This window comes from Physeter macrocephalus, chromosome 4 (assembly GCF_002837175.3).
Source record: "Physeter macrocephalus isolate SW-GA chromosome 4, ASM283717v5, whole genome shotgun sequence".
In the NCBI taxonomy this organism is placed as follows: Eukaryota; Metazoa; Chordata; class Mammalia; order Artiodactyla; family Physeteridae; genus Physeter; species Physeter macrocephalus.
Window position 1 is genome coordinate 98,478,293 of NC_041217.1, and position 17,236 is coordinate 98,495,528.

The 17,236-nt window shown below is 37.2% G+C and overlaps 1 protein-coding gene across 1 annotated transcript in view; it reads left to right on the forward strand.

The window, feature by feature from the left end:
* The window catches only part of DPYD (dihydropyrimidine dehydrogenase), an 840,387-nt gene extending 823,157 nt beyond the window's left edge, over nt 1-17,230 (forward strand). Inside the window, exons 22-23 of the mRNA XM_024119602.3 lie at nt 12,490-12,630; nt 15,464-17,230. Of these exons, the coding sequence (XP_023975370.1) occupies nt 12,490-12,630; nt 15,464-15,634 (312 nt within the window). The 3' untranslated portion in view covers nt 15,635-17,230. The remainder of the gene's footprint in view (nt 1-12,489; nt 12,631-15,463) is intronic.
* The last annotated feature ends 6 nt before the right edge of the window (nt 17,231-17,236 follow it).

The window sequence follows — 17,236 nt, forward strand, 5'->3', positions numbered from 1 at the left end:
CCGAGCTGATCTCCCTGTGCTATGCGGCTACTTCCCACTAGCTATCTGTTTTACATTTGGTAGTGTATATATGTCCATGCCACTCTCTCACTTCGTCCCAGCTTACCCATCCCCTTCTCCGTGTCCTCAAGTCCATCCTCTACGTCTGCGTCTTTATAGCTGTCCTGCCCTTAGGTTCTTTAGAACCATTTTTTTTTTTTTTTGATTCCATATATATGTGTTAGCATACGGTATTTGTTTTTCTCTTTCTGACTTACTTCACTCTGTATGACAGTCTCTAGGTCCATCCACCTCACTACAAATAACTCAGTTTCGTTCCTTTTTTCTAAGGAACCACCATACTGTTCTCCATAGTGGCCGTATCAGTTTACATTCCCACCAACAGTGCAAGAGGGTTCCCTTTTCTCCACACCCTCTCCAGCATTTATTGTTTGTAGATTTTTTGATGATGGCCATTCTGACCGGTGTGACGTGATACCTCACTGTAGTTTTGATTTGCACTTCTCTAATGATTAATGATGTTGAGTATTCTTTCATGTGTTTGTTGGCAATCTGTATATCTTCTTTGGAGAAATGTCTATTTAGGTCTGATGCCCATTTTTGGATTGCATCCCTACCTCTTTTTATTCTTCAAACCTGTGTCACCCACTATCTTCTGGATACCTCCACCTGGATAGTCTAAGCAAGGTGCATAAAGGCCATCGTACTTCAAACTAAACTGATTATCATTCCTTCTAAGCCTGATCCTCCTGAGTCCTGTGTCTCAATGAACAGCACTCTATCTACCCTCTTACCTAAGCAGAAACCTGAAATTTGGCCTAGATTTCATCCTATGACTCATCTCACTCATGAATGGGATCATGGACATTCACCAATGTCCACCATTTTTATCTGTCATGTCTTCTTCCTCCTCTGCTCTTCCCTACAGCAAAGGCCTTAGGGAAGTTCTTTACACATTCTTTCCTGGAATTCTGAAATATTCTACAAACTGGCCTCCCACCTTCTTTTCTCATTCTTATCTAATGTATCCTCCAACTATTATGAAGTATTCTGTGTTAAATGCAAATCTGATTGTTTTACCCTTTGCTTAAAATTCCCACATCTTAACAATGATCTTAAGGTAAACTCCTTAGCATAAACATCAGACCTTCATATTTTAGCTTTTCTTGGCCTAAGCAGATTCAGTGGAGTGGTGAAAAGTAGAATCCAGGAGGTGGTAAATTGAAGAGTGAATAAAGGTTTCAAAATTAAGGACAAGGCATATGGAATACTCTTTCCTGAACTTGAGAAAGATCAAAAGGAAAGTGACAAGAAGATATGTAGTAGAGGGAAGGGTTGTTTTGTATATGTTAGGATACTCTAAGCTTGCATGTGTTTATATGCTAGGAAAGGATAGCTAAAGCTACCAGAAAGGGCATGATTAAAGAAGCTATATCCTTGGCAAATAAGGAAGGAATGGAGTCCAGACAATACATTAAGTCATCTTGGATAAGAGAGTGACATATGATTTTCTACCTACTGCAATGCCATAGGCATTTAATGAAACTGAATTTGGGCTTCCCAGTGTCATTTTAGTAAGTAGCCCGTGTTTGAAGAAAGTGACTGCTAGAAAGTCTTAAGAAGCTGTTTCCTTCATTGAAAGATGTAGCAAGGTTTATAAGATTTTAGCAGATTACATTTATGGGAAAAGAGTTTCCTGAATTAAACCTGGAACTACTCTGTCACGCTGCTTGGGTTCAAATCATGCCACTGCCATTTAGCATCTACATGAACTTGCCTCGGTTAACTAATCTGTAAGGTGGACATAATTAAAGAGTCTGCCTCATGGGATTATAAATTAGGTAGTGTGTGAAGTGCTTTTAGCGTGCACCAAACGTATCCTAAATACTGTACATGTTACCCACTATTAGTTAGGATGTTAGGAATGGACAGCTTGAAGTAGATTACAGGTTAGGGTGACCCTCCATTTCCATATGTCCAATAAAGTGAACTCAAGAATGTTAGTAGGAATACATAAAGCTCTGGAAGTCAACCAAGTTGGAAGTTTTGAAGAAGTCCATATATTTTTCAGGAAATTTTTATCATATACCTACCATGAGACAAGTAGTGTGCTAGGAATTGAGCATCTGTAGTACAAAAAATAAAACAGACACAGCCTCTGTCCTCATGAAGCATACAGAATAGAGAAACAGGTATTAAAACAAAGAATCACACTAATAATATAAAGCTATATTTGTAGTACAGACTATAAAGAAAAATACAGCATGTATGGAGTCTCTTTCATAGCAAGACCTAATTTAGATTGAAGGAGATGAGGAAGGCCTCTCTGAGGAACTGGCGTTTAAGGAGCCCTGTAGACTGGGTAGTGATTAGAAGGGTAAGTGGAAAAAGGGATGTTCCCAGTGATTCATAATGTGGTCCTAGATTTGGTGAGTGGCCATGGTTATGGAAACAGAAGCAGAGGTTAAATTGATGAAGCCTTGCTAATTCTCCCTCTAAAATTTGATGATTCTCATTATATACTGAGGTATAAGGGACAGAAAGGAGTTGAAAGTGAGGAGACTAAGATGATTAGATTTTTGATAGTCCCACTAACTGAGATAAAGAAAAATGAAAGATAATGAATCAGGATTTTGTTCTTGGTGTTTTAAGTTTGATGAGTTTTTTAATGTGGGGTGAAAAATTAAGATTTGAGCATATTGAAATAAGTGAACTCAAGCTAATTTTGCACCTGTGCTGGATGATATGAAGAAAAAAGAACTGACATGCTGACCGCCTACTGGGTGCCAGACACAAGACAGAAGCTTCACATATATTTACTTCATTTCTTGCTTAACCTAATACCCTATGAGGGAGTAGGAAGTTCTGGGGTAGCGAATGGGAACAAGTGATCAAAGAAATAAGAGAATAACCAGAAGGAAATGATGACGTGGAGGAAAAAAAAGAGGAAGTCTTAAGAATGAGGAAGTGGCCCACAGGTCAGAAAGCACTGCTCATCTTGGCAAGGACATATGGTATTGTTTCATTTTGTCTTTCACATGTAACCACTGAGATTCCAATTTCCAGTTGGCAATAATTGTCCTATTCACCCATACATCCATTTTGTCATTCATCCAACAACTATTAATGTCCACCCACTATGTTCCAGCACTGCTCTAGTCACTAGCAATTCAGTAGTGAACAAAACAAAAGCCCAGCTCTCATGGTGTCTACATTTTGGACACCATGGTGTCTACATTTGGTGTCTACATTATAGAACAGACAATAAACAAATGAACAAGTGGGTACATACTATGTCAGATAGTCACAGTGCTGTGGAGAAGATACAGCAGGATTAGGAGAAAAGTAATTGCTGGAGAGGTTGATCAGGAGATGCCTGCCTGGTTAAATGGCATATGAGTAAACACTTCAAAGAGTGAGAGAGTGATCAATGCAGATAAATATCGGGGGTGGGGGGGCGGAGAACGTTCCGTTCAGAAGGAACAGAAAATGCAAAGACCCCGAAGTAGGAAAGTCCTTGGCAGGAAACTATTGAGGCTTTTTAAAAGGAAGAATGATGTGATCTGACAAAAGTTCTCAAAGGCTCATTCTGGCTGCGATGTCGATACAGGATCCTAGATGGGCAAGGACAGAAGCAGGAAGACTTGTTAGAAGGCTGTTGTAACGATCTAGGCGGGAGATTGGCAGGAAGGAGAATAAATACTAGATAATGTCAGAAGATCTCAACTCCATTGTTCTAAATAAAATGAAGTGTGTGAAAGTATTGCACGAGGCTTAGTTCTATTCAAATGTAAGGAGCCACGGTTGTTGTCATGTTCGTACGAGTCCCTTGCCCCCTTGTGCATTATTTTAGACTCCATCTGGATGATGCGGCCATGTGGTTGTTCAGTCCCCATTGAAATTAACAGCCACGTTCCCTTTAAGAGTCATTTTCTCTCTGCATGTGAATCAGACATTTCTTCTTGTGCTTTTATTGTTTTATTGTACCACACTTACCCAGGCATGCTACGTACTCTCCTCTGCTGCTTCATCATTACTTTTATGTTTTCCCCACAGTGTTTCTTCTGTTCTTGACATACCATTTTTCCATCTCCCCTTTTTCCTGAGGGCCTGGGTTATCTGTTTCCGTGCTTAATATTTTCCCTGTCCACCTATCTGTTTATTTTAGCGTGTGTCTTCCCTCCTCGCTGCTGGCCTCTTTCTAGATTCCTCTCTTCAATAGTTTAAACTCCATGCCACTGCTTTGTTTATCCTCTCAGCTAGCACAGTATATTATTCCCCATCTGCTAGAGAAAGGGCCCCAGTGTCCCACAAAGTTGACTAAGTCCCTCTTGTCTGAACAAGTTTTTCAGTCATGCATTCAAGTTTCTAATCTACCCCCATCTTCTCTGGTTATGAGTGTGACAATATTATTTCTAAGCAAGCCATGCTCAGCAGATCTCATCTTTTGTTCTTCTTTCCTTTCAAATGCCTCAGATAAGACTTAATGGTCTGCTGCTTCAGAAGTAGGCAGTTTCAATATCAGTCAATCAGTAAGTATTTATTGAGTATTTGCTATGTGACCTTAACAGTGTGCTAAGGACTGGGTATACATCCAGAGACTAACAAGGCATGGTTCAAGACACCAGGATTTTCCTGATCTTGGTGGAGATGTAGTGCTAACATATATTTATTATGCACTCGCTGCAATCCAGGAAACTGGGAATACAACATGAATTTTAAAAAGAAAGATATCTATCCTTACGGAGCTCATAGTCTAACAGGGGAGAAAGACACATGTTAAAAATTATTTACAGTTCAATCAAATATGTACAAAATGCTCTGGGAACACAGAGGAGTGAAAGGGATTAGTTCCGCCTCGGGTAATTGTGCAAAGCTTCACAGAGATGGTGATATTTAACATGGAGTTTAATAAATTAGTGTTAATTAAGCAGAGAATTAATAATAAAAGCTAATATTTATTGAGTACTTATGAGGTTTCAGGCACTGTTCTGCATGCTTGTGAATTAACTCATTTAATCCTCACCATAACCCTATCAGGTATCCATATTTTCCCTATTTTACTGATTAAGTAATTAATAGCCAGAGAGGTTAAATAACTTGTCTAAGGTCACACAGCTAGGAAGACATGAAAACCAAGACTTGATTCCAAAATCTGGCTCTAAAACTTGGGCCTTAATCACTATCTTCTTCTGTCTCTCATGAAAGGAAAAAAAAAAAAAAAAAAAAAAAAAAAGGAAGGTGGCGTTTCAAGCATATGAGTATGTTTGCAAAGCATAGTGTTAAATACATACTTGGAATAAATGCAGCCATGGGACCTTAAATCCAATACAAAACTCATTCTTTTGTTCAATAGGATTTCCTAGAAAGGACCAAACTGAGAGGCAGTAATGAGGAAAATAATCCAGTTTTCTTGCTCAGTCTTAACATGATGTAAAAGAGCAAGGGGAGATATACTGATTAAACATCTAAGGATTTCAGCTAGAGCGTCGAGTGGTTACTCCCAGTGTTACACTGTGACTAGGGCGTCCTTGAGAACCAGAAGTCTTCGCTAGCCAACATGGTATCCAGCTCCTCCTTGCGTCCTTGGAAGCTAAAAAATGGTCTTAGAGGCTGTCAGTCCTACCGCAGGGAATAGTCTGGGGCCCTAGAGTCAGCCTGGCATCCAGTCAATTTCCTCTTTATCAATCCTACCTCTGGATTTCCATATCATAGTGACACAGCATTTACCATACATATTGCCATATTGCGGAGCTGTAGCTTTTGTGAAAGAAAAGGCTTCTGAGGAAGAGGAGGGTAATCAAAATCAGTGCTGAAGGGGAAGGGGAAGAATGAGATAAAGTAAGAAAAAGACAACTGACCTCCAGCAATAGATGTAAAGGTCTCCTTCTAAAAGATGAACCAGGACCTTCTGAAGAAGCTCCTAACACATTCCACAGGTTCACCTGTGCTAGAGGAAAGAAACCAAAGAGGAAGCCGTTTTATCTCCTGGCTGAAGAGAACTGAAGTGACAGTGTGCACATTTGGCCCTGCTAAATGAGAAACGTGCTTTAGTCCCAGGCAGCATATAACAGAGATTTGAGAGTCTGCCAAGGCTTATAAAGTTCCGTGAATGCTTCCCACTTCTGTTGATATATATGAGAATGAATTCTCATTCTCTTTATGAAGCCAGGAATGTATCTCTAACGTCTTTGAATTTCTGGGTAGGAAAATGAATGGTTTAGGGGCACTAGTGATGTTTTCATCTCTTCTTCCTGCTGCTTCTAGGAAGAGATAGACTGCATCTCATAAGACTGGCAAGACAGTGTTGGCAGGAGACCAGTCAGCCTGATCGAGAGGTTTATTATTTCAATTGAGTTGTGAGGGGAAGGAGAAAAGTACTCATATATAACTGTAAGGCATATTAGATACTATGGAGCATAAAAGGGATGGCACAGGAAGAAAAATAGTAGGGGATTTTCCCAGCAATTTTCAGGAGATACCAGAGAAATGGGCGGGAGGCATTAACATTCTCAGTTGTCTATATACAGACACATAGCAGATGAAAAATTATCAAACTGCACTTTAAAACACATGAACAGAATATGGTGAAAATCAACTCTTCAGTCTTACGGGGATGTTTTGAGATGTGATTCCTGACCAGAATATGATGATGGAAAGGTATATCTTCTTTGGAATAAATAAGTCTAATGAAAGGGCTGGGGAAGGAGCAGTATATGTCAAAAAGATATACACATGCATGGAAATCCACAAATGTGAAAGTGAAGCATGGAGGAAGCAGCTGCAGGAGAGTGAAATGAAAGGAAAACAAATGTTTTCGGGGACTACATCAGAGACCCCGTAACCAGACGGTTAATACGGACAGGCAAGATAGAGCAGCGATGTAAGCCTTTACAGACTTCAGATGAAAATCCCACTCCACTAAAGGCAAAAAATTGGCAAAATTATTGAATTGCCATGTTGGAAATTTAATCTCACAAAGGAGAGAGAAGCAATGAGAGACTTACCGCATTGACTTATTTCTGGTTCCGTATACAAATCTGTTTGGGGAAAATGGCAGCTAAAAGAATCTTGAAGGAAAGTAACCATCCCATATCATCGTAGAGTTTGTTAGGCCACAGAAAGGAAGTCTGAGCTTAAATGTACAAGTGTGCCACCTTTAGTAAATCTACTTTCAGGGAGCTCAGAAACAATAGAAAACAATCCCACAGTCAGAGCTCTAACCTGAACATGGATCAAGAAGAATGAGAGACTGTCAAATTGAAATTTGATGACATAATCTCTGAGTTTCACGAGGAATAGGAAAAGAGTGAAGCATTTAGATAACTCGGTATTGCATGGTCATATGCGAAAATAGAGATCACATTACCAACGATGATCATAAAAGAGTGGCATCAAGATTTTAAAATGTTTCAGAAATACCAAAACCTCAAATTATCTGAATTTGGAGAAAATATTAGGAAAAATGGAAATGTATTTTGTCTATTAAAAGTTAAAAAAAAAAAAGAAAAGAGAATACACCCACTGCTTAGAGCAGATGGTATACTGTTAACTTACAGTTAGAACTGTTCAGCTCCTATTATCTCTGTAGCATCCCCATAAAGAATGCTCTTAGAACTGAAAAGGATAGGGAAAACATATTAGAGAAGTGAAGCCCAAGATAGGTAAGGATAAAGTAGAAACACATCACATTTAGCCTCATTAAATGTATTTAAATCCAAAGTGTCTGGCGAGAACTTGCTACTTTAAAGCCTGAGGCAGCCCACATAAAAAGAATACAGTGATCAGGGCCACAGATCTGTACTGAACCAACCTTGACTACACCCAAACCTCACCCATCTGTCTCTCAGTAACAAGCTCCCTTCCACTCCACCCTCTCTCACCCACTTCAGTTCCCAGGTCCTCACTAGCTTCTACCCCATCTCTTGGTTTGCTTGCTTCTCTTACCTTCTCCACTAATTTACTTACTACTTTATTTCCTGAATCATGCTTTGTCTCTGCCCTCCCAACTCAGCTTATTCACGCTGAGTCCTGTTATCAGAGTTCTACTGAATTTAAACTCAAGACTTCCCTTTCTAATTGTACAGTCACCATCCCCGTCTCCTAGCTCAGAGGACATTATATAGGATATCGAAAATAAATTGTATGCTGTATTTTTGAAACTATTTTAGTATGCTATTGCTGTATCACACTGCTAAAAATTAAATGGTGCTCCAGGTTCTTTAGAAAAGGAAAAGGTTGATGTGGCAAGGGGAGTGAAGAAAAGATAGAAGTAGACCAGAAAGCTTCATTAAGGATCATTAAACTTTTGACTTGAGACCATTAGTAAAAGAAGAAATTATCAAGTGTCAGCATAAATTCTGTGAGAACAAACCAAATTATCTCATTTCCTATTTTGATAGGTTTATTAGGCAAGCAGTGAACTTGATATAACAGTTAAGAACCTGTGACATTGGTAATGGTACAGCTAAGGAAATGGTAAAGTAATTAAACAGCTACGTCCAAATAATTTTGATCTGTTTTGGATAGACATCATAGTGATTGCCCACAGCACACTGTCCTTGGTCCTGGCCTTTGAATGACACTTTTTTACAGGTATCGTAAATAGTACGCTAATCAGATGTGTAGAAGACTTAAATCTAACGACAGTTAACACGTCAGATATCAATCACAAGTTGAAAATACTTCAATCACCTGTAAAAAAAAATAGGCCAGAACTAAGAGATTCATACTGAGCCTAATACATTAAGTATGATGTAGCAGGGATGGGATGGGGGCCCTCTAGTTCCTCACTTTTGATCCCAAACTTTATATCAAACAGAAATATTGACTGATCTAGTTTTTAAAAATGCTTTTGATTATCCCAAACAAATAATTAATTGACAAAGATGTGATTCTAGAATTCTGTACTACTTCTCAACATTAATTTTGGGAAAACATATTTAAATCAAATATATCACCTACACTTTAAAGAATTTGGCATCACTTTTCCCACATACACATTCACACATAAGCTTTTCCACTAATCAGGGATGGCTATAGCAGATCGCGTGACCTTTGGATATCCACACCCTGCTTGGAATAATGAATGTAGGTACCCTAATCTCCACAGGTATGTGTCCAACAGAGACCAGACTAGCCATATGTGCTTTACTGATTATATGCAACTTTCAACAAACTCCAAATTCCAGAACGTGTACTCAAGGGTATTTATAAGCTGGCAGTACTACCTGGAAGCTTTGAGTTTTAAACAAATGTCCACGTTTTCTGCCACATAGAATGATAATTCATTTTCTTTGCTTACTCTTTACAAAATAAGTTAAAATAGTTGCTATTCTTTTATCCTCTTCCAGATTAAATATATATATATATATAATTTTCTTAAGAACTATGATGAATGAAGGGTGATTTTTAACACCATGTGTAAATAATTTTTAGAGGCTCCAAGGACGTTGTTTTATTTAGTTTCACATTAAACGATGTTTTAATAAATGACAACAGCAAATCTCCAGTACAGAGCAAAAGGCATATTTGATATACACAGAATGTGAATTTGCTTCCTACAATAAAATATCTTAGAAATATGTATTGTTTCTTTGGAATAAACCTTATAAGCTGGATGACCATCTAGGGAGTTTCCTGTTTAATCATCTTTTGAATATTTACTGATGATTTCAGTCAAGCCATGATCTAATTCAATGAAACAACTGTTTTGACTAATTTGTTCACTAGATTGAAAAAATTATTTTCTATCACGTATAGTCTTTTACAGCCATAGAGTGACCTCATGCATTTACTGTCTTAAAATATTAGAAAATATTAAACATATCCAGATACTTGGACTATGATTATTTTGTATTTAAAGAGGTACTCAAATCTGTTTGTGAATCTCATATTAATAAAAGTATTCGGTAAATCAAAAAGTAGCTGTTAGCTCATACAACTGTGTGCCTAATATTTTGCTGAATATTTAGTATATAGAAAAACTAAAGATACATTTATTTTAACAAATATTTGAGTACCCATTATGTTTCAGTGATCTGAGGAGTAAGATGTACAACATGAGATACAAAGATGAACAAAGCCTACTAAGAGACTGCAAATAAGGAGCTAAATGTAGAAAATATCTACAACATGAAGTAAAATCTGCTAAACAGAGAAATAACAGATGAGCCAGTAAAGCAGAGTGCTTATGATCATAGAATTTGAAGTTAGGCAGCCCTGGTCTGAATCCCTGCTTCATCATTTATTTAATTTTATACCTTAAATGTCAATAATCTCATCCTCTATAAAATGTGTGAGATTTAAATGAGAAAATGCTTAAACATTATGGCACTGGCCTGATACATAGTAAGAACTCAAAGTCATCTGTAACCATTAGTTCCACATAATAGATAAAACACTATAGGCCACTTCATTGGTAGGAGGGGGAGAGAGAGAGGACAAAGAGGGGAAAAGGGCAGGAGGAAAAGATGTAGGAGACAAAGGAAGAAGAGAATGAAGAAGAGGGAGATCACATCTTCAATTTGGTTAGGAAAGGAGAAGGAAGAATTAAGGAGATTTTCATGAACTAGTGGCATGTGAGATGTCTTTGAAGGATGGACAGGATTTTTCAAAGTGAAGATGGGAAGGAAGGGTATTCTGGACACAGGACTCAAGATAAAATTAGGTGCCAGAGGAGTTGACTGACAAGTGTGTTCAGTGTAGGGCATGTGTCCCGTGTAGCTAAAGCACATGGTGTTTGGAAGTGAGAAATAAGACCAAAAAAGACTAGTTGGTAGAAAGCCTTAAATGCTAGACTTAAATGTGAAACTGTATTTAATTCAACAGATTTTTGAGTAAGGTAGTGAGAAAATTTAATCTGTGCTCTACAGCGTAGATGAAGATGACAACACTGCATAAGGTAGAAAGGAAAAGGAGAATACGAGGATGAGACTTATGTAGGCTCTTGTAACTACATTAGAAGTAATGGGAAATTAATTAGTAATGGTTAAAGATTATAGTAGACATGGAAAGAGGATTCAAAAGATCAGAGCTCAGAAGACTTGGCAACTGATGAGATTTTGGAGTAGGGAGAAGTCAGAGTGAAATACAGCTCTGAAATTTCAAGCCTCAGTGACTGAAGAAATCCTAACAGTGTTAATAAGACGAAGGAAATCAGAAGGAAGATCCAGTTTTGTGATGCTGGTGAAAAATTCAGTGAGTGGTGAATTTGACATACCAAATTCTAATGACCATGCTCATCATGCAGCTGATAAAAGTAGATCTTAAGTTTGTGAGAGAAATTCAGAATGGAGATATTGATTTGGACATCAAGTGCCCCCCCACTACAAACAGACTGTGGTATCACTGAAATTATACCTTCAACACACTGAAAAGAAAATAGTAAAGACAGTAAGTTTTTGATCACCTTATTTTTTGAGAGACACACAAATGGTATATAATTATGTAAACTTTGTTTCAGTTTAAAAGCTCAAAGTCATGAGCATATTGTCATTTAGAGCTGAAATAGGGAAAAAATAGAGTAAAAAAGGGTAACCAAGGTCATAAAAAGAAGAGCAGAAAATAAGATACCATAGAGAATATAGGAAGATGGCTTTAAATATGAGTCAAACCACCTTGAACACGGACCTTGAATTCAAACAAAAGATTGTCTTGTTAAAAGTTAACAACAGAAGCAGAAAATCTTGACAGCATACTAATTTTACAAACATTGTTACATTCTTCTGTTTTGTTTTATGAAGCAGAGTGTTTCTTATTGTTGATGAAACATCTTCTGTGCTTCACATATTAAGCACACTTCCAATTAATATGAAGAACAAAGCAATGTGTAACAGCATGAAAAATCTTCAGTGGTGAATGAAGAAAATCCTAGTTCTTTAATAGTAAAAGAGCATCTTATTTAGCTATTAAATTAACCTAATTAATTAACATAAATTAGAATTTTTAAATAATGAAATATACTCTTCAAGACATGACAGGTGGGTATGCTATCAAAGCACTCTTCTAAATGAAATCTAGACTCCAAATGCAGTGCTATAAATGGATAGTGTCCACATTTTTATTCCCCTCATTCCTAGCAATCTAAAGTTTTCTAGTATCAGTGCATTACCCTTTGTCACTTTTCATTACTTTTGGATCATTCAAAGTCCAAAATTGAGAAAAAGTAAGCCACAACCACTGAAAAGGGTGTCATTTCTTCTGTCCACAGAAACACTGATTTAGATCATTTGTAGAAAACCTGTTGAATGCAATTAGTTAGGTCTTGTGTTTCTATGCTAGATATATAGAGAAAGCCCATCTTTCAGGAGACAGAAATATGTAAGCTATAATTAGAAAAAGTATATCTGTGAGAACTACAATATCCAAAACCTTTTAAGTTATATAATGCAGCATTCTATAAAAACAGGGAAATGTGGACAGATATTAATCATCACATGGTAATGTTTTACAATGAACACTGTAAGTAATTCACTGCCTATCTTTCAGGATGTGATTGGAAAAGCACTGCAGTACCTTGGAACATTTGGTGAACTGAGCAACTTAGAGCAAGTTGTGGCTGTGATTGATGAAGAAATGTGTATCAGCTGTGGCAAATGCTACATGACCTGTAATGACTCTGGCTACCAGGTAAGAATCCTGCTGCAATTAGGATGCTGTGAGGCGTGTTTCTTCTTGGTTTTTGTAGCAGAAAGCATCTTCTGTCACAAAGTGTGGTATTCAGACCAGACGTGCCAAACATTGCTACTCAGCGGTGACATAGCTCTCTGTCCTCTCACCCTCATAACATTGTGATTTTTTTTTAAAGGGAAGCCATAACTCATACTAACGATGCCACCATTCAGTGCACAGTATTGTTTTAGTATCATTTCATCACTCATAAAATTGGAAGGAAAAATTCAAACAAAAAAGGAAATTCACACAATTATGGCCATGAGGAAGCGTTATGCTCTCATGCAGAGAGAAAAAAACTACAACTTATTGCCATGACCCTGAAAGGACTTGCTTCCTTCTACCCAAAGAGAATGCTCTTCCATTCAGTATTGACTGAGCTTCAGTTAGAAAGAAAAAGCATTTTCCCACCAACTAGATGGGCTGGTTGGGACCAGAAATTCCTCTATAGCTGGAAGAGCCAACAAGTTTTATTCCTACCACATGAAATGATCCAGAGATTCTTCCCAGTTCCTCAGCCTTCAGCTGAGAGTCTGCCATGGAACAATAAAGAAAAAATGGGCATTCAACTGTCTTCAGGCTAAAAACCGCAGAATAATATTATTTTCATTAAATATTTCAAGCTATAAAGAAGTATAATAAAGTAAAATAAGATCCCTTTAAGATGATTAATGAATTTTCAAAATAGATAAAATGGCCATTGTTAAAAATTGTAGTTCATTTACCTTATTCAGCTTGGAGAAAGTTCCTATTTGCTTGTGGTACGATATTACATATTCTTCTGATCACCTAATACAGGTACGACAGACATAATTTTAATTTTTTAAAAATCTTTTCTTCCTTAATTTAACACTACTTCTGTACCAAATTTTCACCCTTGTGTCACTTTTTTTTCTACCTGAGAAGTGTCTCTAACGGTTACTTTGAAAATGCTAATCATATCACATTCATTTTCATTTCCTCTCTTCTCTAATTAACCAATCAGAGATAAGTAAGGAAGTTCCGTCACTAAAATCACAGCATCAGGGTTCTAACATCTTAAATCTTAGAGGTTATTACTCCCACCTTGGAATTCTAGCCTTGGTACAATTTTAGCAAAAATAATCTTATGAATGAGGGGAAAAAAATCACAATTATACTTTTAAAAAGATTTTTAAAGTCCTTTGACTCTTATGTCTCCAAAAGACAAAAAATAGAAAATCAAAATCTTCAACTGAAAAGTTTTACATGTTTGCAAATTTTCAAAGTATAAGATTTCTAAAACATAAGTATTATTTTATTTTCATCAATTGTTTCTTGGATTTCTATTTATTAAAGGGTACATAAGGAAGAGAAATAGCTTTTACTCATTTAAACAGCCATCGGAGATGTTGTTTTACAAAACATGGCAACAGTTTGTTTAGACAAATTTTCTAATAGTTTGTCATAACTACAGTTCTTGTTCAGATATATGGTTGTTTCCTTAAAGATCAGAAGTTTTTAAAAAATATTAAGCAGCCTGACATAATTTACTCTAATGAGACCATTTTCATTGTTATGTGCCTAAGAGAGAAAATAATTGTAGTTACAAGTAACCTCATTTGGGGGAGGAAAATTTTAAACATAAAAAATATTTTGAATTGGATTATATAACATGTTGTATATGACACAGGAAAAAAAAAAACCACAACAGAATTCAGTACTTATTTCAAAATGTAAGATTTGCAGACCTGGCCTCAAGGAGTATCTCTGGAGTGAGGTGGGGGCTTAATGACCCTCATAATTTTGCTCAGCCCCCTAGCTCGTCCCTCCAAATTAGTGCACCATCTGAGTAAAAACATCAAATTGTTCTGCAAGATTCCAGACAAGTCCTCAAGTCCCCTCTGCCCGCACGTAGCTACCCTGAAGTCTCCCCAGATGGAAATTCTTGCATGTTGTTTCCACTGTTGAAATATCTCTCTTTAACAAATAATCATCGTGACTTTAAATTAAAATCTCAATTGTAAATTTCACACTAGGTATTTTCATTGCATATTATAGATTGCTTCATGTTAAAAGAAAGGAAGGAAGGAAAGAAGGGAAGGGGGGGAAATGGAATCAATTATTGAATTTCTCAAAATCCTGAGCAGTTTTAGAGCTGGAAGCCTTATCCTGGTTCTCCCAGCTGAGGAGTATCAGGCCAGGACCAGGAAGCCAGGTGTCCAGGCTCCCATCTTTCAGTGATTTTTCCCCTTGGTGGTCGGGTAATGCCTAGAATCAGCTTGGAAATCCTCAAACCTGAAAGCTGGCACTTAAGCTAATTTTTTTTCCTATTGCCTTCTTCTAAACACTACACACATAATTCGAAATCCAAGCAAGTGCATTCATTGCCCCATCTGACAGTGACACTTCTCCACTGTCGAGAACCATGAGGATGAGAAGGACAAGGTGTGGAAGCACCCTGCCCCCCTCAGGTAGCCGACACCTACCCAGTCCTGGTCAGACTGACAAGACCTATGTTCTTCTCAGAACACAGGACACTAGAGAGTTACTATGTTATGAAATATTTTCTGCACACAAAGAGAGAAAAATACCTCTAAGGAATTTTAAACATTGTGTTTCTAATTTTAAAAGCATTTCTTTTTTGTCCTTTTTTTTTTTTTTTCCCCCTTCTCCCTGGCAGCTCAACTGTTGCTATAGCTGCACCACAGTGCTGGGCGTAGTTGTCTCCAAGTGCAGCTCTCCTGCAGTGGAAAAAAACGTTGATGCTAAAATGGGGGCATTCTTGACCTTTGTGGGCAGTGACAGCAAGACTCTTTATTTCTGTTCGCAGGCTATCCAGTTTGATCCTGAAACCCACCTGCCCACCATTACTGACACTTGTACAGGCTGTACCCTGTGTCTCTCCGTGTGCCCTATTATCGACTGCATCAGAATGGTTTCCAGGACAACACCTTATGAACCAAAGAGAGGCTTGCCCTTGGCTGTGAATCCCGTGTGTTAAGGTGATTTGTGAAACAGTTGCTGGACCTTGAGGTCACCTACTTATGCTGATCTTTTTAATTGTGATCATTATGCTCAGCTCTTTCTAAATTCAAACAAATATATAATTTCTAAATAAAAAAAGATAATTTCTCAAGAAATTTCTAAATTTTAAAAATGTCTACTGCCCGTGACCATTCAATTAATGGTCATAAAATAGAATAAGTCTTTTCTGAGGAGAGTTGTTAAATACAACTGTGTAGCAGTTAATTGGATGTTCACCATCAGTTGTCCATTATGAAAAATATTAGCAGTTTTGTGGCAATTAATGCTACAGTTTCCAAATTGCCCGATGCTGGGCTCTGTCTTTGATTTCTAATTGTAAAAGAAATAAGTATTTTAGAACAAAGTACAATTTAACTTAGGAGCAAATGTTTCCAAGGAAACATTTTATAATTAAAAATTACATTTAATTTTAACTCTTTCTAAGCAAAGGTAATTAGCTCCATAAAGCTCAAATGAAGCCAAATAATAATTTACTGTGGCAGGAAAAGAAAGCCAACAAGGATTTGGGAAACTTTTTTAAGGCCCCTTCACTGAAATAACTTCTTTTTGGTGCTGGATACTGAAGGTGAGAGTATTTAGTAACCATTCATATCACGCTGTGCTATTCATCACTCACTCCTTAGATGGGTGTCCAAACGCCACCAGTGAATCAACATGACATGCTTCTTTAAATATTTAAACTATGTTCCTAACAAAGTAAGACGCGTTAGGATGGAGCTCTGGTTAAAGCCACTCTTTTGCTGTGCACAGATCTGTTCTATCTGCTTCTAATAGTAACCTTCATGATTACAGCAATTAATGTTTGAACACAACCCAGATTATACAGCAGTGGGTCATGTGCTTCATTATTCAAGAATGAAAAATATAGTATTGGAAATATATATTAAATGTGTGATACCACTTTACCAACTCTTTATTTTAGTGTTTATGTTGAATTTTGAAAGTAATTAAATAAAAAAGAAATATTTTCTGTTATTGCCAAATAATATCTTCATATATCTCTATTTTCATAATCAGCAAATAGCATCCTATAAATTAGTTTATCTCTTCTTTGTGGCATATTTTAATATGAATCCATAAGTAGTGAATCTTTATGTAGTCATCTGTGGCATATTTCTGTGACAGATGCAAGATCAAGAAAAATTAAATGTTTGATTATGCACTTTTACCACAAAATCTGTATGATTGAATAATACCAAATAAAATTTTATAAAGCATTTTAAATAACACGGTCTTTTGCTATCTCTTGGTAGAGCAGTTTGGGGTTAATTCTACAGCAAATTCCATTCACAGTCAGTCATACATATCAAGCTAGTTCAAATCTAATGAAAGTGTCCTTAAGATTTCTTCCCACTCTTGACTCTGATTACCCCTTCTATACAGATGGTGCTAACATCTATACCTCCAAGTTGGACTTCTATCCATGTATCTGACCACTTGCTGTATTTAACCATTTCAAACTCAATTTCAAAAGTCAAAATAGGGCTTCCCTGGTGGCGCAGTGGTTGAGAGTCCGCCTGCCAATGCAGGGGACACAGGTTCGTGCCCCGGTCCGGGA